General features: G+C 43.9%; 1 protein-coding gene and 1 long non-coding RNA gene across 7 annotated transcripts in view; one reads left to right on the forward strand and one right to left on the reverse strand.

The window, feature by feature from the left end:
• Positions 1–814, reverse strand: part of IQSEC3 (IQ motif and Sec7 domain ArfGEF 3) — a 106,878-nt gene extending 106,064 nt beyond the window's left edge. For all 5 annotated transcript variants that reach the window (XM_040595922.1, XM_040595925.1, XM_040595920.1 and 2 more), the window contains exon 1: positions 225–814. In XM_040595922.1, the coding sequence (XP_040451856.1) occupies positions 225–712 (488 nt within the window). In that variant the 5' untranslated portion in view covers positions 713–814. The remainder of the gene's footprint in view (positions 1–224) is intronic.
• Positions 815–7,082: 6,268 nt separating this feature from the next.
• LOC121089651 lies at positions 7,083–9,784 on the forward strand. 2 transcript variants are annotated; one of them, XR_005828297.1, is made up of 3 exons: positions 7,083–7,156; positions 7,691–7,916; positions 9,065–9,784. It is a non-coding gene; the product is annotated as an uncharacterized LOC121089651 (long non-coding RNA). The 2 variants fall into 2 exon arrangements; XR_005828296.1 differs by lacking the exon at positions 7,083–7,156 and having other exon boundaries at positions 7,609–7,916; positions 9,065–9,306; positions 9,438–9,784.
• The last annotated feature ends 10,264 nt before the right edge of the window (positions 9,785–20,048 follow it).

The raw sequence follows: 20,048 nt of genomic DNA on the forward strand, positions 1-20,048 counted from the left end.
AACTCGGGGGCAAACGCCTCCTGCAAGCGGCAGCATCCTGGCTCCTCTTCGCGCTCTGCCCGCTCCCCGCGAGCATGCATGGGGGGGGATTCCCCACACACCCACCCACGGCCCCTCCCGGTACAGGGCTGCAGGGGTACGACCCGGCTGCCCCCGGACCCGGGCCCGGGAAGCGCCCGCTACGCGCCCGCTGCCCCCCTCCGCCCCTTGCCCCTCTCACTCACTCCGGTCTCCGGCTCAGGACGCCTTTGCCGATGGCCTGGGGGGTCTTGTGCTGGAGCAAGGCGGCGCAGCAGCCCTTCTCCCGGCCGTCCTTCTCCGCGGGGTGCTGGTGGGGCTGCAGGGGGGGGTGCTGGTGGCCGGCAGCGCGGCCGCCGCCGCCGGGGCCCGCCGGTGCCTGCTTGCCCGGCGGCGGCGGCGGCGGCTGCGCCGGGAGCTGTTGGTGGTGCTGGAGCGGGTCGGGCTGGCCCGGCGGCGGGGGCTGCTCGGGCGGGGGGCCCTGGGGCGGCGCGGGGGCCGCCGGCGGCTCGGCGGGGGCCGGCTGCTGCCCGCGGAGGCTGCGGTTCTCGGTGCTCAGCTCGTCCAGCCGCCGCTCCAGCTCGTCGATGCGCTGGCGCTGGGTGTGGATGAGGCTCTGCTGGTTCTGCACGATGGCGGTGAGCTCCTTCAGGTAGAGCACGGCGCGCACCGGGTTCTCCAGCAGGCTCTCCATGCCCCGGCTGCCGGCCCGGGCCCCCCTGCCCGGCCGCCGGCGCTCCGGCGAGAGCGGCGCGGGCTGCGGGGAGGCGCCTCGCCGCCCCACGCGCACACACACGCGCGCGCGCGCGCGCACTCACCCGCCCGACCAATGGCGGCTCACTCGCACGCCGCGCGCGCGCGCTCTCGCGGGAGGAGGCGGGGGGGAGCGGCTCGCGCACCTGCCCCTGCCCCCGCGCGCCACGCACGGCGAGGCCGGGGGAATGGGAGCGGGGCGGGGCCGGCCGCAGAAGCCCCGCCCCCGGCCGGGCCGCGCAGGCGCGGGGAGGGGTCAGCGGGGCGGGGGCCGCGGGGGGGTCCCGTCCCGGAGCGGGGCCTGGGCGGTGTCTGTGCGGGGAAAGCCGGCGTTTGTGACGGGAAAGCCGGCGTGACGGTGTCCCGCCGCCCGCTTCCGCGCCGGCCGCCTCTGGGTGGGGCCGCCTCGCCCGCGGCAGAGCGGCCGGTGCTTGAGGGGAGCCCTGGGCGGGAGCCCGGTGCGGGCAGCGCCAGCCGGGCCCAGCCAGGCCCCTCTGCGGAGCCCGGGGCGGCCTCTCCAGCACCCGCTCTTCTCCCCTCCCCGAATGACACTCTAGGTGCGGCTGATCTTTTTATTTCCAGGGCGACTTAGTGATTTTTTTTTTTCTCCGAAGTGGCTTGAATAGTGGTGGCTGGTTTTGTCCGCCCTGTTGATAACGGTCCTGTTTTCCCCTTACCTCTTATAAGGCATGCGGAAGGCCGGGCTAAATCTGAACCTGGGGGAAGGAGTTACTGGGGAAAATGGATGTTGGAGGAGTCTGCTGCTTCCTTGCAAGTTTGTCACTCCTTTGAGTCTTCAGTGTCATTTAGGCTCTTTGGAAGCAAAGTAGGGATTACTGCGGAGTTTTGCTGGGAGGTGTGGGGGCTGTGGATATAACACCACAGAAGTGGCAGGCAGGACCTTTGTTGTTAGGCTCCGTGCATGTTTCCTGCATTTCTCAAGAAATACCTTCCCTTGCCGTTCCTCATCCACAGTCTTCAGAGTTCACAAACTTAGAACCTTAGTTCTGGGAAACTGTGTGCTTTCTATTCACCAATAAGTAACCTGGGTAAGGGGAATAAACTTACTTTCAGGAGCTCCTGTGTAAATCCATTAAGAATGTTGATGATTTCCATAGAGGGTAAAAAAGCAGTCTCCTTTCCAGTCAACTGCAGGTGCTGAAGATGCAGGAGGTGTAACGAGCAGTCAGACCTGGTTTTAGGCAAGCATGTCAGTAGATTTGATTGAGCACACAAAAGATGCAAGGCCACAGAACAAAAAGTAACTGGTTTTAAGTAGGTGAATTTGAACATAGAACTACTCTTGTTTTGCCTTTTCAGATCAGCAAAACCTGCACCATAGCAAAGAGTTCCTGAAGTGAGGAACCAAGAAATGTAAAGGAGAATCTCTGTTTCAGATGAGCTGAAAGGTGTATTTCCAGTCTTTTCTGTTCACAGATAGCCTTGGGAATGTAAACTGATGCAAACAGTATCACCAGGATTAGAAGCTGTTCACAAACTCCTAAAAAAGAACTGCTTATTCACAGTTCTCTTGCAAGCACTGAGATATGGCTTTGGGGGATCATGAAACACTGCCATATGTCCCCTGAGTGTTGGGGGAAGACCCCAGAGTGAACTCTAAGGAGCAAGAGCATTCACATCCCACACACTTAAGATTTTATTGGAAAGTTTTAGGAGACACCCTCCTCTATGTCATTGCCTAGTGTGTCATTAATGTTTTGTGACAGGGGATTGACTGAGCAGGAACTGGCATTATTTAGCAAGGAGAGGGATGGTTATAGGGGAATGAGAAAAAAGGCAGAAGCAGAAAGACAGGGGAGGTGAAAACACCTAAGCTATATTTGGGGAAATGATTGTTTGGGAAATTGTGCTGGTATGCTGTCTCCTTTCAGAGGCAGTACTGAACAGCATAATTTCAGTCTTGCCTCACAGAAACAGAGTACAGGGACACCGATGGAAATAACATGGTTTTGGCATAATACATTCTGTGAAACAACAAGGGATGGCCATGAATATGCTCAAATAGGTACGTACACACACCCAGAGCCACCTCATCCCTATTAGGACAGACTTCAGGTGGAGATTTTTTTATCCTGCAGAACAGAGGAGGCTGGTTTAACTCTTAAGGCAAGCCTTGTGCAGTGTTTCATCTTTGCAGTGGACATCACATTCCTTTCCAGCTCAGCTGGATAAAAGCGATGAAGAAATAAGGGTGATAGACATCACACTGGCCTATCCAGGTATGGTCAGCCAGGTTGGGGCGTGTATTCTTAAGGGAATACTAACTATAAAGAAAAAGTCATCCTGGTTTGGATGACTGGGGATGGGGCAAAACAGCTTGGGAAGTCTTGAATGCCTATCAGAAGATGTGACAGGAGATGTGACACACTCCATGGAGCAGACGTGATGTATTCACATTTTCTGCACCTTTAATTTGGTTGACCAGCCTCAATAGCCTAGTTTCTACTAATAAATCTTTGTCATAAATTAAACAGAGACCTACAGCCATGGATTGGTAAGCCAAAAACAAGCAGGCTAGGAGAATCAGAAAGCAACCTGTTTCCTGTGAGGGTGTGGTGACTGGTGGACCAAAATGGTAAGACCAGCGCTGACCTTCCAGGTTCCTACAGAGAGCATTTGCCAAAGGAAAATGAGGCAGAATGCTTTTGTGCCTACCATGAGAGACTGTGCAAGGATCTCCTTACAAAACTCCAAGCAGTAATACCTCTGTAATAAGAAAATTCAAGGAAGACTGTGTATTTGTTCAGGAGGGATCTGCAAGGATATAACAAGAAACTGAATGTCTTCTTTCACTCAATAAGCAAGAATCCTGCATAGCTAGGAAACACCTCCTCTTTATCCAGCCATCATTGTGTCCCTTCGATTATGCTGCTACAATACCTAGCCTCCATGATTTGCAAAGCTCTGAGCGTTAGTGAAGTAAGCTTTACTGTTCTATGGAAGGTGAATGGTAGGATTGCGGCCATCAGAAACAGGGCAATAAGGACACAGAGTGGTTAAATGACTTGTCAAAAGCCACGCAAGAAGCCTGGGGGACGATGTATCTCTGATTTCAAACATCTTTGGCATTTAGCCCAATCTTCAGGACATTAAATACTGCTGCTTCTCTCTTTAGGAGAGACGATACCTAGAGAAAAACAATGATGAAAATAAGAAAAGTATGAATTCTGTTAAAAATTATTTTTGCCATAGATAATGTTGTTATTGTATTTTTCAAAGTACTGAGTCTTTTCAGTCCATTCCAGAAAAAAAATAATGAATAATAATGGATTAAGTATGTTATTATGGAATAAAGTGCTTCCCTTATCCACTTAGCAAGGTACTTGGGCATTGCACAGACAATTACAAATAAAGTGCAGCAGTCATAATTAAAGTAAGTATGCATTATAAAAACAAAACAAAATGCAAATGAGTCAGGCCCCAGGATTTAATGGAAAGGTCTAATACTACGGGCTTTAACTTTATATTTATTTAGCTATTGAATTCTGTCAGAGTAGAGTGAATGCATAAATAAGGGTGTACTAATAAGCATACATGATAGGGAAAGTAGTACCTTATTCACGTATTTCATTTGCAGAAAAAATTTCACTGCAGAGTGTTCTTGTAACATTTTCTGAGAGGTCCTAATCCCACTTTAATTTGCAACAGTTCACTGAAACATGATGCAAACAAATCACTCCAGCCTTTTGACAGGTAGAGACTTCCCGTGTTTTAACATGTGAAATTCTGTTCAAGGCACTTCCATCCTTTCAGTTATGCTCTATCTCTTCTGGACAGGAGCTCCCCACAGTAAATCCAGTCAGTCTTCTTCCCACTTCATGCATTTGACCCCATTCTCCTCCACCTTCCATGCCCAGGCCGTGCAAGGTAACAACTTTCTCCTGGTAATTCAGCATCCAAATTCCCACCAGTTTGAGATGCAGGGCATATAGCTTAGGTTCCCAGCTATGATTTTATGGTCTTCTTGTCATAAGCTTATGAGCTTATGGTAAGGTTTTTTGTACTTCTATAAGGTATTTGTTTCAATTGTCTTTCTTTTAGGAGGAGAATTGTGTACAAGCACATCCAAATACAACAAAGATTATTAGTATTCAAGGTCGAGTCCTTAGTACTCAAGAAAAGGCAGATTTCATGCTGGTCAACCCACCTTAATTTACCTAATGTTTTCTCCCCTGCTTCCTGTCTCTCAAAACCATGGCAGAACCTTGAGTGAAATCCCCATAGCCAGAGTTTCCCACCAGATGTGTTCTCATCCAGTTCTTAAGAGAAATGTACGAGGAAGCATAACACAAATCATATAAAAAATACAGAATTAAAGATGGGAGGGAAGAGACACAAGGATCACAGTCTTGTGTTGCCACCTTCCATTCTGATTTCTGGGGGAAGATGGGGCGTTTTCAGCCCCACCTGGAAGTTAGCAGCTGCTTCAGTAGAGATTCTCAGAACTGCTTGCAAACAGCCTACAGACCAAAAAGAATCTGCAGGAATCAGATGAATAATTTCAAAATAGAGGTTAGAATCAAGACAATCACAATGTACTCATGCATAATTCATGGCTGGGGAAAAAAATCTGCATCTCCTGAATGCTTCTTTCACTCACGCTTCTTTCACTTGAGGCCTCATCCAAAACTATTCAGATCAATGAGAGATGTTTCACCATCTTGAGTCTAAGCCAAGTCACTATCTGCTTACACCTGTTAAACAGATGGATAAAATGAAGCTAAGACCATGTAAAGTGTGTTGCCCACAATCACGTAGGATGCCACTGAGGCTCTGTAATTAGAAACTGTTGGAATCAACAGCAGTGCTTTCTCTGCTTCAGGTGAGCATTGAGTAAAGCCAAGAGGAGTCCTCTGCTACCTTCATCCTTAGTCCTGCACCTAAAAGCCCGGTGGTATGCTCTGCAGTCCTACCTACATTCTTTAAACTGAAATCTGCAACAAGGTGAATTCCCTCTGTCATCTTGGGGCTGTTGAGTTGTTAATTCATAGGGATATCACAACATCAGAAGCACAGGGAAAATATCTTGTTCTATAAATGAAACGTAAAGAGCTGAGATGTGGTAAGGACAAATACTTCAGATTCTTTCTATGTTGGTTTGGGTTTTTTTTCTCTTCAGTGGAGTATAGCTAGGTTGACATATAAATATTTTAAAACAGCTGCTCATCAGGGAAAAGGTACAAATTCTGTATTGTAGCTTTAGCTGCGATGTGTAGTTTTGACACATTTTAAAATCTTGACTGTATTTGAACTGTGCTATTGGCAGCCTTGCATCATTTACTGCACATTAAAAAGAATCAAGGTCCCTCTTTAGAATGCACATTCCTTTAAATGTTGCTAAATGTTACATTATCTCCTGTCTTTCTCATGAAATTAAGCTTTGACCACTTAATTGATTAATTCTAGAGAGCAAAAGCTACACAGAGACATTTTCTTCAGTCAGTCAGGTTTTTGTTTGAACTGACAGTTGTTCAGTCCTTTGTAAATACTGCAGTAAAATGAAAAAATGAAATATGAGGTTGATTCTCTAAATCTTATCTTACTAGTTCTACTGAATTACATGGAGATTTTCAGATGGGACAGGTTTGTGTAATCTGACCTTGCATAAGCTACACAGAAAAAAAGCGGGGGGGAGGGAGGGAAATGGAATAATGTTAAATCTAAACCCATAGTCCAACTAGAAGGTTTTTCTGCAATGTCAGAGATCAAATACTGTCAAGAAAACAGAAAACATGAGCAAACAGGATACGTTTCAGCTAAGGCTACAATATACCATTTATCTGATGAGCAGCTGTTTAAAATATTTATATGTCAACCTAGCTATACTCCACTGAAGAGAAAAAAAACCCAAATGAACATAGAAAGAATCTTTAGTATTTGTCCTTACCACATCTCAGCTCTTTACGTTTCATTTATAGAACAAGATATTTTCCCTGTGCTTCTGATGTTGTGATATCCCTATGAATTAACAACAGCCCCAAGACGACAGAGGGAATTCACCTTGTTGCAGATTTCAGTTTAAAGAATGTAGGTAGGACTGCAGAGCATACCACCGGGCTTTTAGGTGCAGGACTAAGGATGAAGGTAGCAGAGGACTCCTCTTGGTTTTACTCAAAGAGAGCCCACTTTGCTTACAGGCCCTCGGTGGCGTCCTGTTTCACCTTGAAAGCGTGGCTTGTTTAGTCTGTTGTGTAACAGGGGTAAGCAGATGCTGACTTCTCAGGGAAAATAAGGGCAGGACAAATCAATAAAGCATGTGGCCTGATGTGCTACATGCCATATAACCTCATACAGCTTGGAACATGAGTTTAAGAAAACCCTATCTCCAGAAATGCCTCTGGTACCACTGTGAAGATAGTGAAAGGTAGAGAATTTGTCTCATTCCTTGACATTTTGTCACTGTAGTTAATCTCTGTCATTGTTGACAACTTGAAATATTTTTCTCAGTTGAATTTATCCTTTTTGCTTTCCAGCCATGAGTATTTGTGCTGTTCTCCACTAGGGTAAAGAGCTCCTTAGTCCTAAAGCTTTTCTCTCCTTGAAGGTGACTGGGCAGATCACCTGATGGTATTATTTTTAGCAAGCTAAACGGACTGGACTCAACTCTAAATAATGCAGTTTTTTAAAACTTAAGTCTTTTGGGCTTTTTTTTCTTGCTTTTGAGGTAATCCTTCAGACTTGATGATACACAGTGTGGTCCAACTACAGGCAGGCCAAATATTTGCTGAAGAGGTCGCTGGTCAGATGCATTCCTGTCTCTTGTTGATCATTATTTATGGGGTCAGGCTTCTGCTCAGGTTAACCTTTGCCTTCAAATCTGCTTACAGACAGGATCCCTTGTGCTCAGACATGCTGACTTGTGGTAAATATTTCTGTGTTCTATTTTGGTGACTGAAAGAATTTCAAGGAGCAAATGAAGAGACAAAAAGGATCCTGTGACACAAAACCAACAGAACTTGCTCCGGACTCTTCCTTGAGGAACATAGCAGAATTGCTTCAGACAGCTGCCACCATCCACATTGCTGCAACTGGCTCCATACGGTAGAACCTCTGTCTACAGAGCCTCTGGCAAAGGGCACAAAAGACCATTCTGTTTTGGGACACTCAGATGTAAAGACCAGGAGGTAGGTCATGGTGGCAGATCACAGGTCTAGTTTTTGTGTTGCATGCATCAGCTTAACAGAAGGTTAAGATCTAGGTGCAAGCCATTCTGTCCTGTGAATTTCTTCACAACTGATGGGATTGTGGCAATGGTTGAAGCCAATCTAGTGACAAGGCAAGCAGTCAAAACAGAGTGTTTAATTTGGCTGGAGAGAAATTCCCCGCTGATGAGCTAGCTAGCTTTTTTGCCCATCTCATAAGTAGAAGAAATCTAGAAGACCTTTTCAGATAGTGAGCGGAAGTATTTTCTCAAACACTACACTCATTTATAAAAGAGGGAAATGAGAGAAATTCCCAAAAGCTCACAGCAGCACTGCTTCTCCTCTCCATCCCGTGCAGAGATGACGGTTCAGTTACTCCTTCCCTCTGCAGCACTCCGCAGCGCTCACCCTGGGAAGGTGGAGAGAGAAATAGCAAAGGATAAGAGGGTCTTGCCCCTGGAGGAAGGAAGGGCTTAGAAGCCAGAAGCAGTAACAGTGGCTGGATGGTGGGGAGAGACAACCAGTGTGTGTGTTGGGAAGCATGATACCTAGGGAGACTGGTGAGAATTGACCGGGGGCAGGGAGCGGAGGATGCTAGGCTATTTGTCGCTGGTGTGGGCAGAATGTAGGCAGGGGGAAGGCTGATGTTTGTTTTGCAGGCAAGACTGAGACGGAAGTTGTGGAATAAAAGTGAATGTGTAGAAGGAGGCAGAAAGTGTGAGGGCAGGAGGTATCTGAAGTACTTCTCAGTAAACTGAAGACAATGCATCAGTATTTGTTATAAAGACACACTGACTATGGTCAAAAGGAAGACTCAGAACTTGAAAGTTAGGTTGAGGTCCACTGCGTAAGATTTTAAGAGCATATAAATAACAAAAATCAGCTGCCTAGGAAAGAGAATTACAGTAAGAGCAGCACAAAGTGATACTTTCCCAAAATGTGCTTCCAACCAGACTTCCTGAGCCAGAGATGATACCCTTGCATTAAAAAAAAGAACCCTCAGTAGTTTTCTGTCACTTTGTCTGGTCTCATCTTGAACTTGTCTGCATTTTTAACATTCATATCATCCTGTAGCAGGGAGCAACAGATCTTTGCTCCAGCTGTACTTACCTAACACTCTTTCTGTGCAGAACTGAGCATGTACAAGGCCAGCATCACAAACCTGACTGAGGGTTCAAGGACACATCAGAAACAGAATTCTGTCTCCAAAGATGTCACTGTGCAGGAGCACATAGATACCTGGGACCTGGTCAAAAGACAACATGCATCTTTCCATTGACTGTCCTAGTTTCAGATCTGAATCCTAAAGGAGCCAGAGCTATTTGCTGATGTCTTGAGTTATGATTTGTTTAAAAGCTTCCCATCTGTTCAGGTTTGTACTCTTGTTCAGGTTTGTACTCTGTTTCATAGACATTTAAATTACTGCTGGATGGATGTGGTAGAATGATGATTTTGGAAACATTCTCATTGGTTTTTAATTTCTTATGTGCTGTGTTTTTACAGGGATCAGCACAAAAAGGCAAAACACAACCAACTGTGACAGAATATATAAACCAGCATGAACTGCCTACAGATAAATGAAAACTGTCCAAAATAATAGAGACTGGTGTGAATCATGACCAATAAGCATATTTGTAATAATAAACATGTCATCTGTGTCAGATAAATATTTCACAAATATTTATTAAGATAACAAACAGATGATTAATACAGAGACATCCCAAATTCAGATCATGTCTCTCAGTTCTAGTAGATATGAATTATCAGCCAAATCTGCCAAAATAAATCTGGCACTCTCACAGAGGTCATCATACCTCACAAATTAAAAAAAAAAAAAAAGGGGGGGGGGGAAGAAAATAAAGGAGAGTACAAAGAAGAAGAGAGAAGGCAAGCATTTTTTTTTCCCTTTCTACTAGTATGACATAGTTTAGAGAGATCAGGCTGCATTAGTGCTACTAAAGATGATATAAGCATGATGGTGATAAGAAAAAACTGAAGGCACAGTTGAGGGAGAGGCTTCCCCTGGTAGCTGCAGTTCTGACCCCAATCCTATAAGCTGCTCCAGGCAAGCAGGTGCAAGAGGCCTCATTTTGAAATCAGTGGGTTCAAGCCAAGCAGAAAAATCTGTATAGCTGGAACATCAGCCTGCAGTTGCCATTTACCTCCTTTTGCCAGTCTTTCAGATGTAGTTAACACTTTGTTGGTATGGCATGAGTTTTGGTGTGCTGAAAAAATGTGACAGAGTATTTATTCTTCAACTCTGGTGGTTGCAGAATGAAGCCAGTCATTTTTAAAAGTGAACCAAAGTTAAATTTCAGGATGAGCTAAATAAAAAGAGTTGTTTCTTAGCGCAAACCCATACTAGCGCATTGTGCAGGTGATGGATGTACAGTCCTGAGCTTCTGGAAACAGAGAGGCTGAGGTTGTAGCAGCAGTGGGAATTCTTCCGTAACGTACATTCTGTATGTTTCACAGCATAGATTTCAGGATATAAATATTATTACACCAAACTGAAAAAACAGGCCTATAAAATACTGAATGTGACCGAGACAGTATTGGTTCTGAAACTAATTTTTTTTATTTCCTTCCCTTCTATGAAAGTAATGGTGCATACCCAATGCCAAGATCCTGCTGCCTATATTCAAAGAGGGACAGGAGGCACTCATAATGTGACAGTCTGCCTGTCCTGGCTTGGTCTTCAAAGAGGAGTAGGCGCAAAAACTATCTCATCACTGATAGTGCTGGTTGAGATAAACCCAGGGAGCTATTGTGATGGGACCCAAAGTGGAGATGTTCTGGCAAATGCTGGCATTTTTACCACCCAACATGCTAGTTAACCCTCTTCATCACTACTGGTACTTCCAGCGGTGTCACTGCTGCTTCGGCTGAACTGGTAGGTAGCCCTGATTGGAACCTGTCCTGCTTAAACAGCTGTGCTACAGCTAGCGAACTGTTCAGTGGGCTCCTGAAAGATTAAAACCCTCTCTTACGGGTAAGAGTCAAGCTAAGCAGAGCTAAATGCAAGGGTTCACTACGTGCTTTCAGAGAGTAAAACTCACAGTGACTTTAGTGGCAGCTGAGATTTCACCCTGCATGACATCTATATTGCTTTTCTAGTGGTTCTGAGGTAGTGGTGAATATGAAGTACTTTGCAGTGACAGAGACAGGGTAGAGTATTTTGCATGGCTATAGGGAATAAAGCCCAAAATAAAATCAAGAACTCTCAACTGGAAATACCAGCCAGCATAAGAGGCAGTTGCTGCCCTTATTCCCTACTGGAGCTAGTGCCATCACTGCCAGGCCAGTGTGAATTTTAAGGAATATTCTTGTAGGTGGTTTTATATTTTCATTTGCCTTCTGATAAGTCCTACTTACTCATTTTGACATACCCCAAAAAAAATCCTTCTCTTCCTTTATGTTTATATATTTGGATCCTTTCAGATATTCTTTCCCACCCACAGCAAGTTTTTTTGTGAAGGTCCTGAATCCTTTGAGTCTTTTCCTTACAAGCCAGCTTCTTGCTCCTAATGCTGTTTGACTTACCTGTCCTGGCCATCTCTGTGCTTAGCCTACTTCCCTGCATGCCAGAAAGGTCAAGTCTCTAAGTCCCCTGCACTGTACACGGATGCATCCACAACCGCCCGCTTTAAAGGCAGGAGTACCCCAAGGCTTTGCAGGCAGAGGGCACCTGTGCTGTCTCACCATTCAGTGCAGGATGCAGCTTATCTTTAGCAATCCAGCTCAGCATCTCTGCCTGGCAGCAAAATACTTGGACAAATGTAGATAGAGAGGCCCCCTCGAACAAACAAGGGATTTCTGGGCTCAACCCTGGTTTTCTGCATTCAATGGGAAATTCAAGGACATATTCATGATCCGTACAGATCTGAGAATACACCTTTCATTGCTGATTGAAGTTCAGCCTGAGCTGAGAGGTTAGGAACTTGGCTGTGTTCCTGTCTTCCTTCCTGATGAAAATTCTTGGTTCCGGCTCATGTTAATGGATATGCTCACTTACTACTGAAGGCCGTGTTGAAATGGATGTAGTGAATTGTCATAAATTGTTTGTTTGCCAAAATAAATATTCTGTCAATGCAAAATAATCTGTGAATTTGAGGTGTACTCACTGAATATTTTGGACATTTAAAACAATGAGGACAATATTATAGAAATGATAAAATGCTTCTTTTCAATGTATTTTCAAACAAATTGTTTAGGTGCCCTAGATGAAGTCATAAGGTGATGGGGACACAGGTGAATCCTACACCATCACTGAGCTACTGTCCTGTTCAGCAGCTCCCAGTCAGGATGCTCAGATGGACCATGACAGAATGATCCAATGTCACATGCCAGAGGGGTGCACAAATGTAACCCATTTCTCAGAGAAGAGGCTTTAACATGGGATCATAAGGTGCACTCCCTTCCTGCTCTCCAGTTGGTATGAAACGCCCCAGACTTGTGAGTTTTGAGGGTGTCTTTTTTCTAAACCCTTTGTCTTCTCCCAAGAACAGGGAAGAAATTAAAACCTGAAGTAGTTAGTTATTAATACTTAACTTGACTATTTTTTAAAGAATGAGCAATGCAGTTTAGCTAGCACATAGAAGTACTGTTAGAAATATTTATTAAATAAATGCACTGGTTTTATTACGGAACAAAGACAATGATACTGTTAAAAGGGATGTTGTGTTGCACACTATTATTTTTGCCTGTTCACATCTCTCTAAAACAGAGGGGCGAATTAAGGGCTGAAGCGGGAGTTATATATCCTACTACTTTGTAAATGAGTAGAAAGATTATAGCTGTAGGTCTTAGAAATAGAATTAAGTAGGGACCTGATGTTATAATACAGATGCAAAACAAATTCATGTTTCTAGAGAAAAATCCTGTGAAATTAACATGGCATCTTGGTATACAGTTATTACAAGGTAGTTAATATGGCATAATTTTAAAGACCACCAGGAAATTTGGCCTGCAGCACAGAGGAATTATAATAGCCTGATATGGTAAGCTTTGAAATGAAATAACTTCATGTGAATACTTAACAGCAATAGAAAGCATTTGAAAGATTGAAATGCAAGAGTAATAACGTCAGTGGAAATGCTTAACATGTATTTCACTGCTTATTCACAAAGAAAATATTTCAGGGAAGGATTTCAAATTTTCACTCAATTTCCAGCTGAGTAGAAATTGTAAAACCATCTCTGACAGTGATGGCTAGGCTCTCCTATGAATCTAGTCCTTTGCTTTTATTGCATATACCTGGGAAAAAAAGGCAGAACTAAAGTTGGTTCCAACCAAACAAATAGCAAATAGCTTAACCTAAAAATATGGAGGTTTTATTATTTACCAAATACACTGAAAACAGTGTTTTAGGGTTGACTTTGGAAAAAAGCAGAGTTTAATTTTTTGGTTCAACAACTGAATCGAATAATCAATTATTCACACAGTCCAACCATTTGAACACCCACTTAAATCCTAAAATAGGAGCTTGCCATTGACAGCAAAGAGGGTGAGTCTCATTCCCAAGGAGTATTGATTCCTGTAACTTAGTTTTCATATTTGAAAAGTCATTTCCAGCTTGAAACTAACTCTGCAGGAACAAGATTTTTTTTTTAAGGATTTTTTTCAGTGCAAGTTTTTCTTTACCATGTGTTACTTCATTTTCTGAAATATTTTTCTAGGAGGCAATGTCAAAAGCATAATTAAATGATGCAGGACTGAGTCCTAACTGATAGAGACAATAATTAAAACTAATTATTTCATAAAAGGTTTTGGGGTTTGGGTGGGGTTTTTTTTGCTTTCACTCCTCATTTTTCTGTTTGGAAGCAGACAGTCCTAAAATGTATTGAGTGTCCTGCTGTCACTATTTAGACAAGCATTTGTCTGCAGGTTCTTAATATACACTAATATTTTCAGTAGGCTTTTAATAGAACATCTTTTTCTCTCTCCAGTTAAATTTAAGTCTAATCTTTAATGTAGGGTCTTGCATCTTTTCATGCTTCTCTTTTTATTAACTTTCCAGATATATTCAGAAATCCTTTCATTTGTATCCAGCAATGACTTATGTCTTGAAGCATTAAAATGTACATTTAAAAACAGTGAAGCTAATATAGGTAACTGATAAAATGCTATTAAAAGCTCCTGGTTTAAATATACGTGATTTGAAAAATATTAATTTTTAAAAGAGCAATTTTTTAACAAGGAAGAAATGTTCTTGGAAATTCCATCTCTCTCTCTATTTCCCCTTGCCTCTCTTCTTTTAGGAATTAAAAGTCCCAAAGAATGAAAAAAAAAAAAAAAAAGGCACATCCAAAGCCAGGTAGGAAATGCAGCGAATTTTCATCAGAATGCTGCCATTTATTTGAGCCTTTCAGAATGACAAAAAAATATTAAACTTCAATTTTTTTGGAAACAGTGTCAATATTTAGCACCCACATTGTTCTAAAGGAACTTAATAGAGGTGGTCAGAATCAAAAGAAGAGTGATGTTCATGCTGACTGAGTAACATGGTAGGTGGTAGTTGTAGCTGGCTCCTTTATCCTTGGGTTAATGTCCTCTTCACGTGGCAGAGTGGGATTAGTCAGTCCATGACAACTCCTAACCTCACTATAGCAATAGAAGAACAGCCAGCAATGGGGTTCATGTCTGCAACAAAGTGGAGAGGGTTTGGATAGCTGGATTTTGGTTTGAATATGCAATGGTAACCGGGATTGCATGGCAAATAGGACAGTACTCAAAATTCGATGAGTCTTGTATGTGTTGACTTTAAATTAAACAAGTAATTTGTGCCTGTAAGTGGATGCCTTAGAACACTTGTTGCTTTTCTCTTATGACCATGGCTGTTCTTAATACTTCTTCCTTTCCTTTTTTTTAAAGGCCTGGTATGGGATGTTTCATCTCTTGCCAGGCAGTCTAGCAGGAATACTCTGTTCAGTTATGCAAGAAGCATGGATTTGATCCCTAACTCCTGTTACCATGCTCTTAGGAATATACAGTTACAAAAATAAAAGCATTAGCCTGCAGCCATATTGCTGTGTGCTATACTCTCGTCAGATCTCACATGTTCAGCAAGGTCAGCCCTGCTCAGGACTCACAGAGTCGGGGGTGCTGTGGGGACATGGAAAGGAGCCACAGAATAAAAACATGCATGTGAAACACTATCCTCATCTATGCTCCACTCCAGGAAGTTTCTAGTCTCTTGCCTATTTTTTGTTGTCTACCTTTTTTCCCTTGTATGTACAATCATTTCATAAACATGCAAGGTTTTTCTCTTTTCTTTTCTTTTTTCTTTTCTTTTCTTTTCTTTTCTTTTCTTTTCTTTTCTTTTCTTTTCTTTTCTTTTCTTTTCTTTTCTTTTCTTTTCTTTTCTTTTCTTTTCTTTTTTCTTTCTTCTTTTCTTTTCCTTTTCTTTTCTTTTCTTTTCTTTTCTTTTCTTTTCTTTTCTTTTCTTTTCTTTTCTTTTCTTTTCTTTTCTTTTCTTTTCTTTTCTTTTCTTTTCTTTTCTTTTCTTTTCTTTTCTTTTCTTTTCTTTTCTTTTCTTTTCTTTTTTCTTTCTTCTTTTCTTTTCCTTTTCTTTTCTTTTCTTTTCTTTTCTTTTTTCTTTTCTCTCCTCTCCTCTCCTCTTCTCTCCTCTCCTCTCCTCTTCTCTCCTCTCCTCTCCTCTCCTCTCCTCTCCTTTCCTTTTTTCTTCTCTTCTCTTCTCTTCTCTTCTCTTCTCTTCTCTTCTCTTCTCTTCTCTTCTCTTCTCTTCTCTTCTCTTCTCTTCTCTTCTCTTCTCTTCTCTTCTCTTCTCTTCTCTTCTCTTCTCTTCTCTTCTCTTCTCTTCTCTTCTCTTCTCTTTTCCCTTCCCTGCCCTGCTCTTCCTTTCCCTGTCAGCAAAGGCAATTACCATGAGTGTGCCAAACTGTGTGGATGTAATGCTACAAATGGCATTTTGGAATTAATAGATAACAGTCTTCCCAGTGACACTTAGGACAGAGACCTTTGCAATCCAGCCTTCCCTTACAGACCAGTTCAAGGCGCATCAATAAGAGATGCTAGTTCAGTGCAGCTGTATAAAAAGGCACCATTTTAACCTATGATAGTAATTGATACTCATGTATGCAATGAAGAAGTTGCGTTATTATTGTTAATTATTTTTTTTCCCAGCACTGCCTAAGGACCAGCCACAGCCTGAGCCCTACGCAAAGCATGGCAGCACGTTGTGCCCTAGAGAACTTACAGTCCAACAGGCAGTGCAGGCACAGGATGTCAGAAGGGCTCTGGCATTCATAAAGAATAAGGGATGAGATGCTGGTAAGTGATGTTTAAAGCTGTGAGTCCAGGGCAGAGGAGGAGGCTTGGATGTTAGGGAAGAAAGTGCAGAACCAGAAGGGGTTGAGGAGTGGACTTCGACAAGAGTGGCAGAGAAGACAAAGGGAGACAGACAGGGTGGTTCGGTCAACTTCAGGCTCTAGTTTGTTCCACTCCACTGCATCTTACCCCAAATCCCCATAACTAGGGCAAGAGGAAGGCCACATGTCTAGGGGAAGTTTGTGCAAAAAATGTCCACAAACCTGAGTCAGAAGAAAGCTTGTGCAGAAGGACAGGTGGCTGTAGGTGGCCCTTATTTTATTCCCCTGCAATAAGGGCACCTCAGAGGTAATACAGATCAATGTTATGCTTAGAACATCTATATGTCGGGGAGGGGAGGGAAGTACTTAGCATATTACTTTTGTCTCTCAAATGACAGAACATTGTTTAGTTACGTCTAGTTTCAACATCCTGTGAGCATATACCCATCGGTAGCATGTACTCAGAGGGGGTGCCAATTGTCTCCAGACACAGAACAAGGGACAGATGTTCAGGGAGGATCCTGCCTGTTCTTCTAAGACAACACTACCAGCAAAACATTAGTCAAATCTGAAGCAAAACTTGAGATCCAAACACTTACAAGTCTTAGGTGAGCTCAACCCTACATCCAACTACAGTAGCAAAACATTCCTCAGATCTGAAAAACTGCAAAACAAGAGGGATGTCTGGAGTAAGACCTGATTTGTTTTCTGGCCCTGTCCCCTTGTGCAAAAGCGACTCAGCCAGCTCTGCCTGAATGTTTGATAAACACTACTCAACAGACCAAGAAATTTCCAGCATCTTCAAAACACACAACACAGCAGCACTCTGTATTCTCCTCATCTTCGCTTTTTACATTTTCCCTTCAGGTTCTGAGTTTTATGTTATTAAATTTTGGTGTAAAACATTATAATAAATAATATGTAGCAACATTTTCCATCCTAAAGATATCAAAGATGGAAAAATATGATTGTTTCCATTTTTCTAGTGAGGGAAGTGAAGCACTAATTACTTGCCCAAGGTGACTTTGCTCAGTAAAAGATACTGCAGCAAGAGAAAGAGCAAATTAATCTAATGTTTTGAAGGCTGGGTTTGTTGGTTTCCTCTTTTTTTCACTTAAGAAAAAGCACTCTGGTGGGAAAATGCAGTCTCAGAAAAGTGAAAATTAGTTCAAACACAATGTGAATCTAAAAGGGTTGACTCTTGCACATGAATTTGTGGCTGTGACACAGCTACAGATGAGTGATCAGTTTGTGTATAGATAATTGCAATGAGTCTAGCCTACAGAAAAAGATGTCTTTATGCAAGAGTTCTGGGCAAGGAAGAAGTGCTTGAATATTGCAATGATGGAAAAGGTAACAGAAGAATAAGCACTCCAGACAGTTAGCCAGAGAATGGCGTGCAAAAGCACAGAAAACCTGACATGCCCTGAGCTGCTTTGGATCAGCCAGTTGCTTACAGGATTCTGCTGGCAACTGAGAGCAAAGCAGAGCATGCAAAGCCTCTGTACAGCCCACAAGAAGATTGGTGGAAACATCTGGCTTCATTAATTCAACCTGCCAAGGGCAAAAGCAGGTTCTGACTGGGGGGAGGGAGATCCAGCTCACTACCTTGCCACCGCAGAACAAAGTGACTGAGAGTGGCAGTGCCCCCATGCATAAACAGGATCTCTCTGCAGCACCCCCAGCCAGTGTTTCCCATTGGTATAATCTTGTACAATGGTTCTGGGAAAACCAGAAGGCATTTTCCAAACCAGCAGTTAGTGTGCTTCCTAACTGCAAAGTCTCTGCCATGCTGTCACGCATGACTTAGCACGCCTCAAGGCACTGCTTTTTGCAGCCTATGAAAAATCACATCTTACTGACTGTATGGGAAGAAGGACCTCCGTCTAAAACTTCCTGTACTTGGGCAACAGTGGGTAGCAGTGCTCCTTTTGTTAAAGGAGAAAAATACTGTGCGTGGGTTTGGTTTTGTTGGCTGGAACTTGTCAATGCAAAGCAGCAGCAGGGTGAGCTGGGCAGCCACAGATGCCAGCTGGTTCGCCCAAAACAGCCTGTTCTTAAGTAAGAGGATCCTTTCCTCAGGACCACTGAAAATGAGCTAGTGAAAGGTTATGAGATGTAGCCAGTGAGCATTGTTCTGGAGAGAGAAGAAATGGTGTCCATTATTCCACGGGCACGGAGAGAAGAAATAGTGTCTACTATTCCACTGGCTGGGAATGGTGTTACTTGGTTTCCACCTGCCAGTTGCGTGGGCTGAGACGTGCAGCTGGCCAAAGACTAGTGCCTCTAATTAATGTTGAACTAAACACTGTGTTAAGCAGCTGCTCTCCTGATTTGCCTCCAGACTCTTTCTGTGCTGTTATTCACACCTACGTGTACCCAGTTAGATAGGTCTTGTCTGCACAGGAAAGACATTTCGTATACAACAAGGTTACACAGGAGTTCACTATGATTTACAGTCTTTCACTCACTAATAGGGTCTTCCTGGTGCTTTGTCCAGTCCACTTGTACCCTACTATCACTTCTCACATGAGGCTCACTGTATCCCTGCTGTTCCACCACCTCTCTGCCCACCTGGTGTAAGATCCACTGTCTTCACAGAATCACAGAATGGTCAGGGTTGAAAGGGACCTCTGGAGATCACCTAGTCCAACCCCCTGCTAAAGCAGGCTCACCCAGAGCAGGCTGCACAGTCACAGAGTCCAGGCGGGTTTTGAATGTCTCCGGAGGAGACTCCACCATCTCTCTGGGCAGCCTGTTCCAGTGCTCTGTCACCCTCAAAGTAAAGAATTTTTTCCTCATATTCAGGTGGAACATCCCATGTTGCAGTTTGTGCCCGTTGCCCCTTGTCCTGTCGCTGGGCACCACTGAAAAGAGCCTGGCCCCATCCTCTTGACACCTGCCCCTATGGTATTTGTATGCGTTGATAAGATTCCCTCTCAGCCTTCTCCAAGCTACGCAGGCCCAGCTCTCTCAGCCTTTCCTCATAAAGGAGATGCTCCAGTCTCCCAGTCATCTTGGTAGCCCTCTGCTGGACCCTTTCCAGTAGTCCCTTGTCCTCTCTTGGACTGGGGAGCCCAGAACTGAACACAGTACTCCAGATGCAGCCTCACCAGGGCAGAGTAAAGGGGGAAGATCACCTCCCTCGACCTGGTGGCCACGCTCCTCCTAATGCACACCAGCATACCAGTGGCTTTCTTGGCCACCCAGGCACGACGCTGGCTCATGGGCAGCTTGCTGTCCACCAGGACTCCCAGGTCCTTCTCTGCAGAGCTGCCTCCCAGCTGTCTTCCCTTTCTCTTTCTGTCAACTCTCTTTTTGCCTTTTAATGATGGATGTTGCAAACCTGCTGACTCCTCTTCCTCAGGGTGGCTGGGAGGGGGATATGGGAAAGGCTTGCATCAGTCTGCCATCACCTCTTGCTTTCTCTTGAATTTTATAAATGCATTGAATTGGATTTTCAGCCAAGCAGCAGAAAGCGTTTGGAGGGCTTTCTGTCAGTAGTATATAAATATAAATGGATCAGAATAGATTCTGATCTTCTTACATCCGCTTCCCTATTTTGTTTTTGACAGGTCCTGACACCCACACACATGCTCCTTGCTCAGACTCGGCTAGATCTGCTTTTTTGTCTGCTTGGAGTTTTTGGCAGGATTTTCCACTCCTTTATAACCTTCTTCCTTTTAGAGAGAGTTTCAGTAGCTCTCACCCTGATCTTTAGCTCTTAAGCCTTGTGCCCTTATGCTGTCTGTACTGATGGGTCTTACCAGGCCCCTCATTAAAA

The sequence above is a fragment of the Falco naumanni genome, chromosome 5 (genome assembly GCF_017639655.2).
Source record: "Falco naumanni isolate bFalNau1 chromosome 5, bFalNau1.pat, whole genome shotgun sequence".
NCBI lineage: Eukaryota > Metazoa > Chordata > Aves > Falconiformes > Falconidae > Falco > Falco naumanni.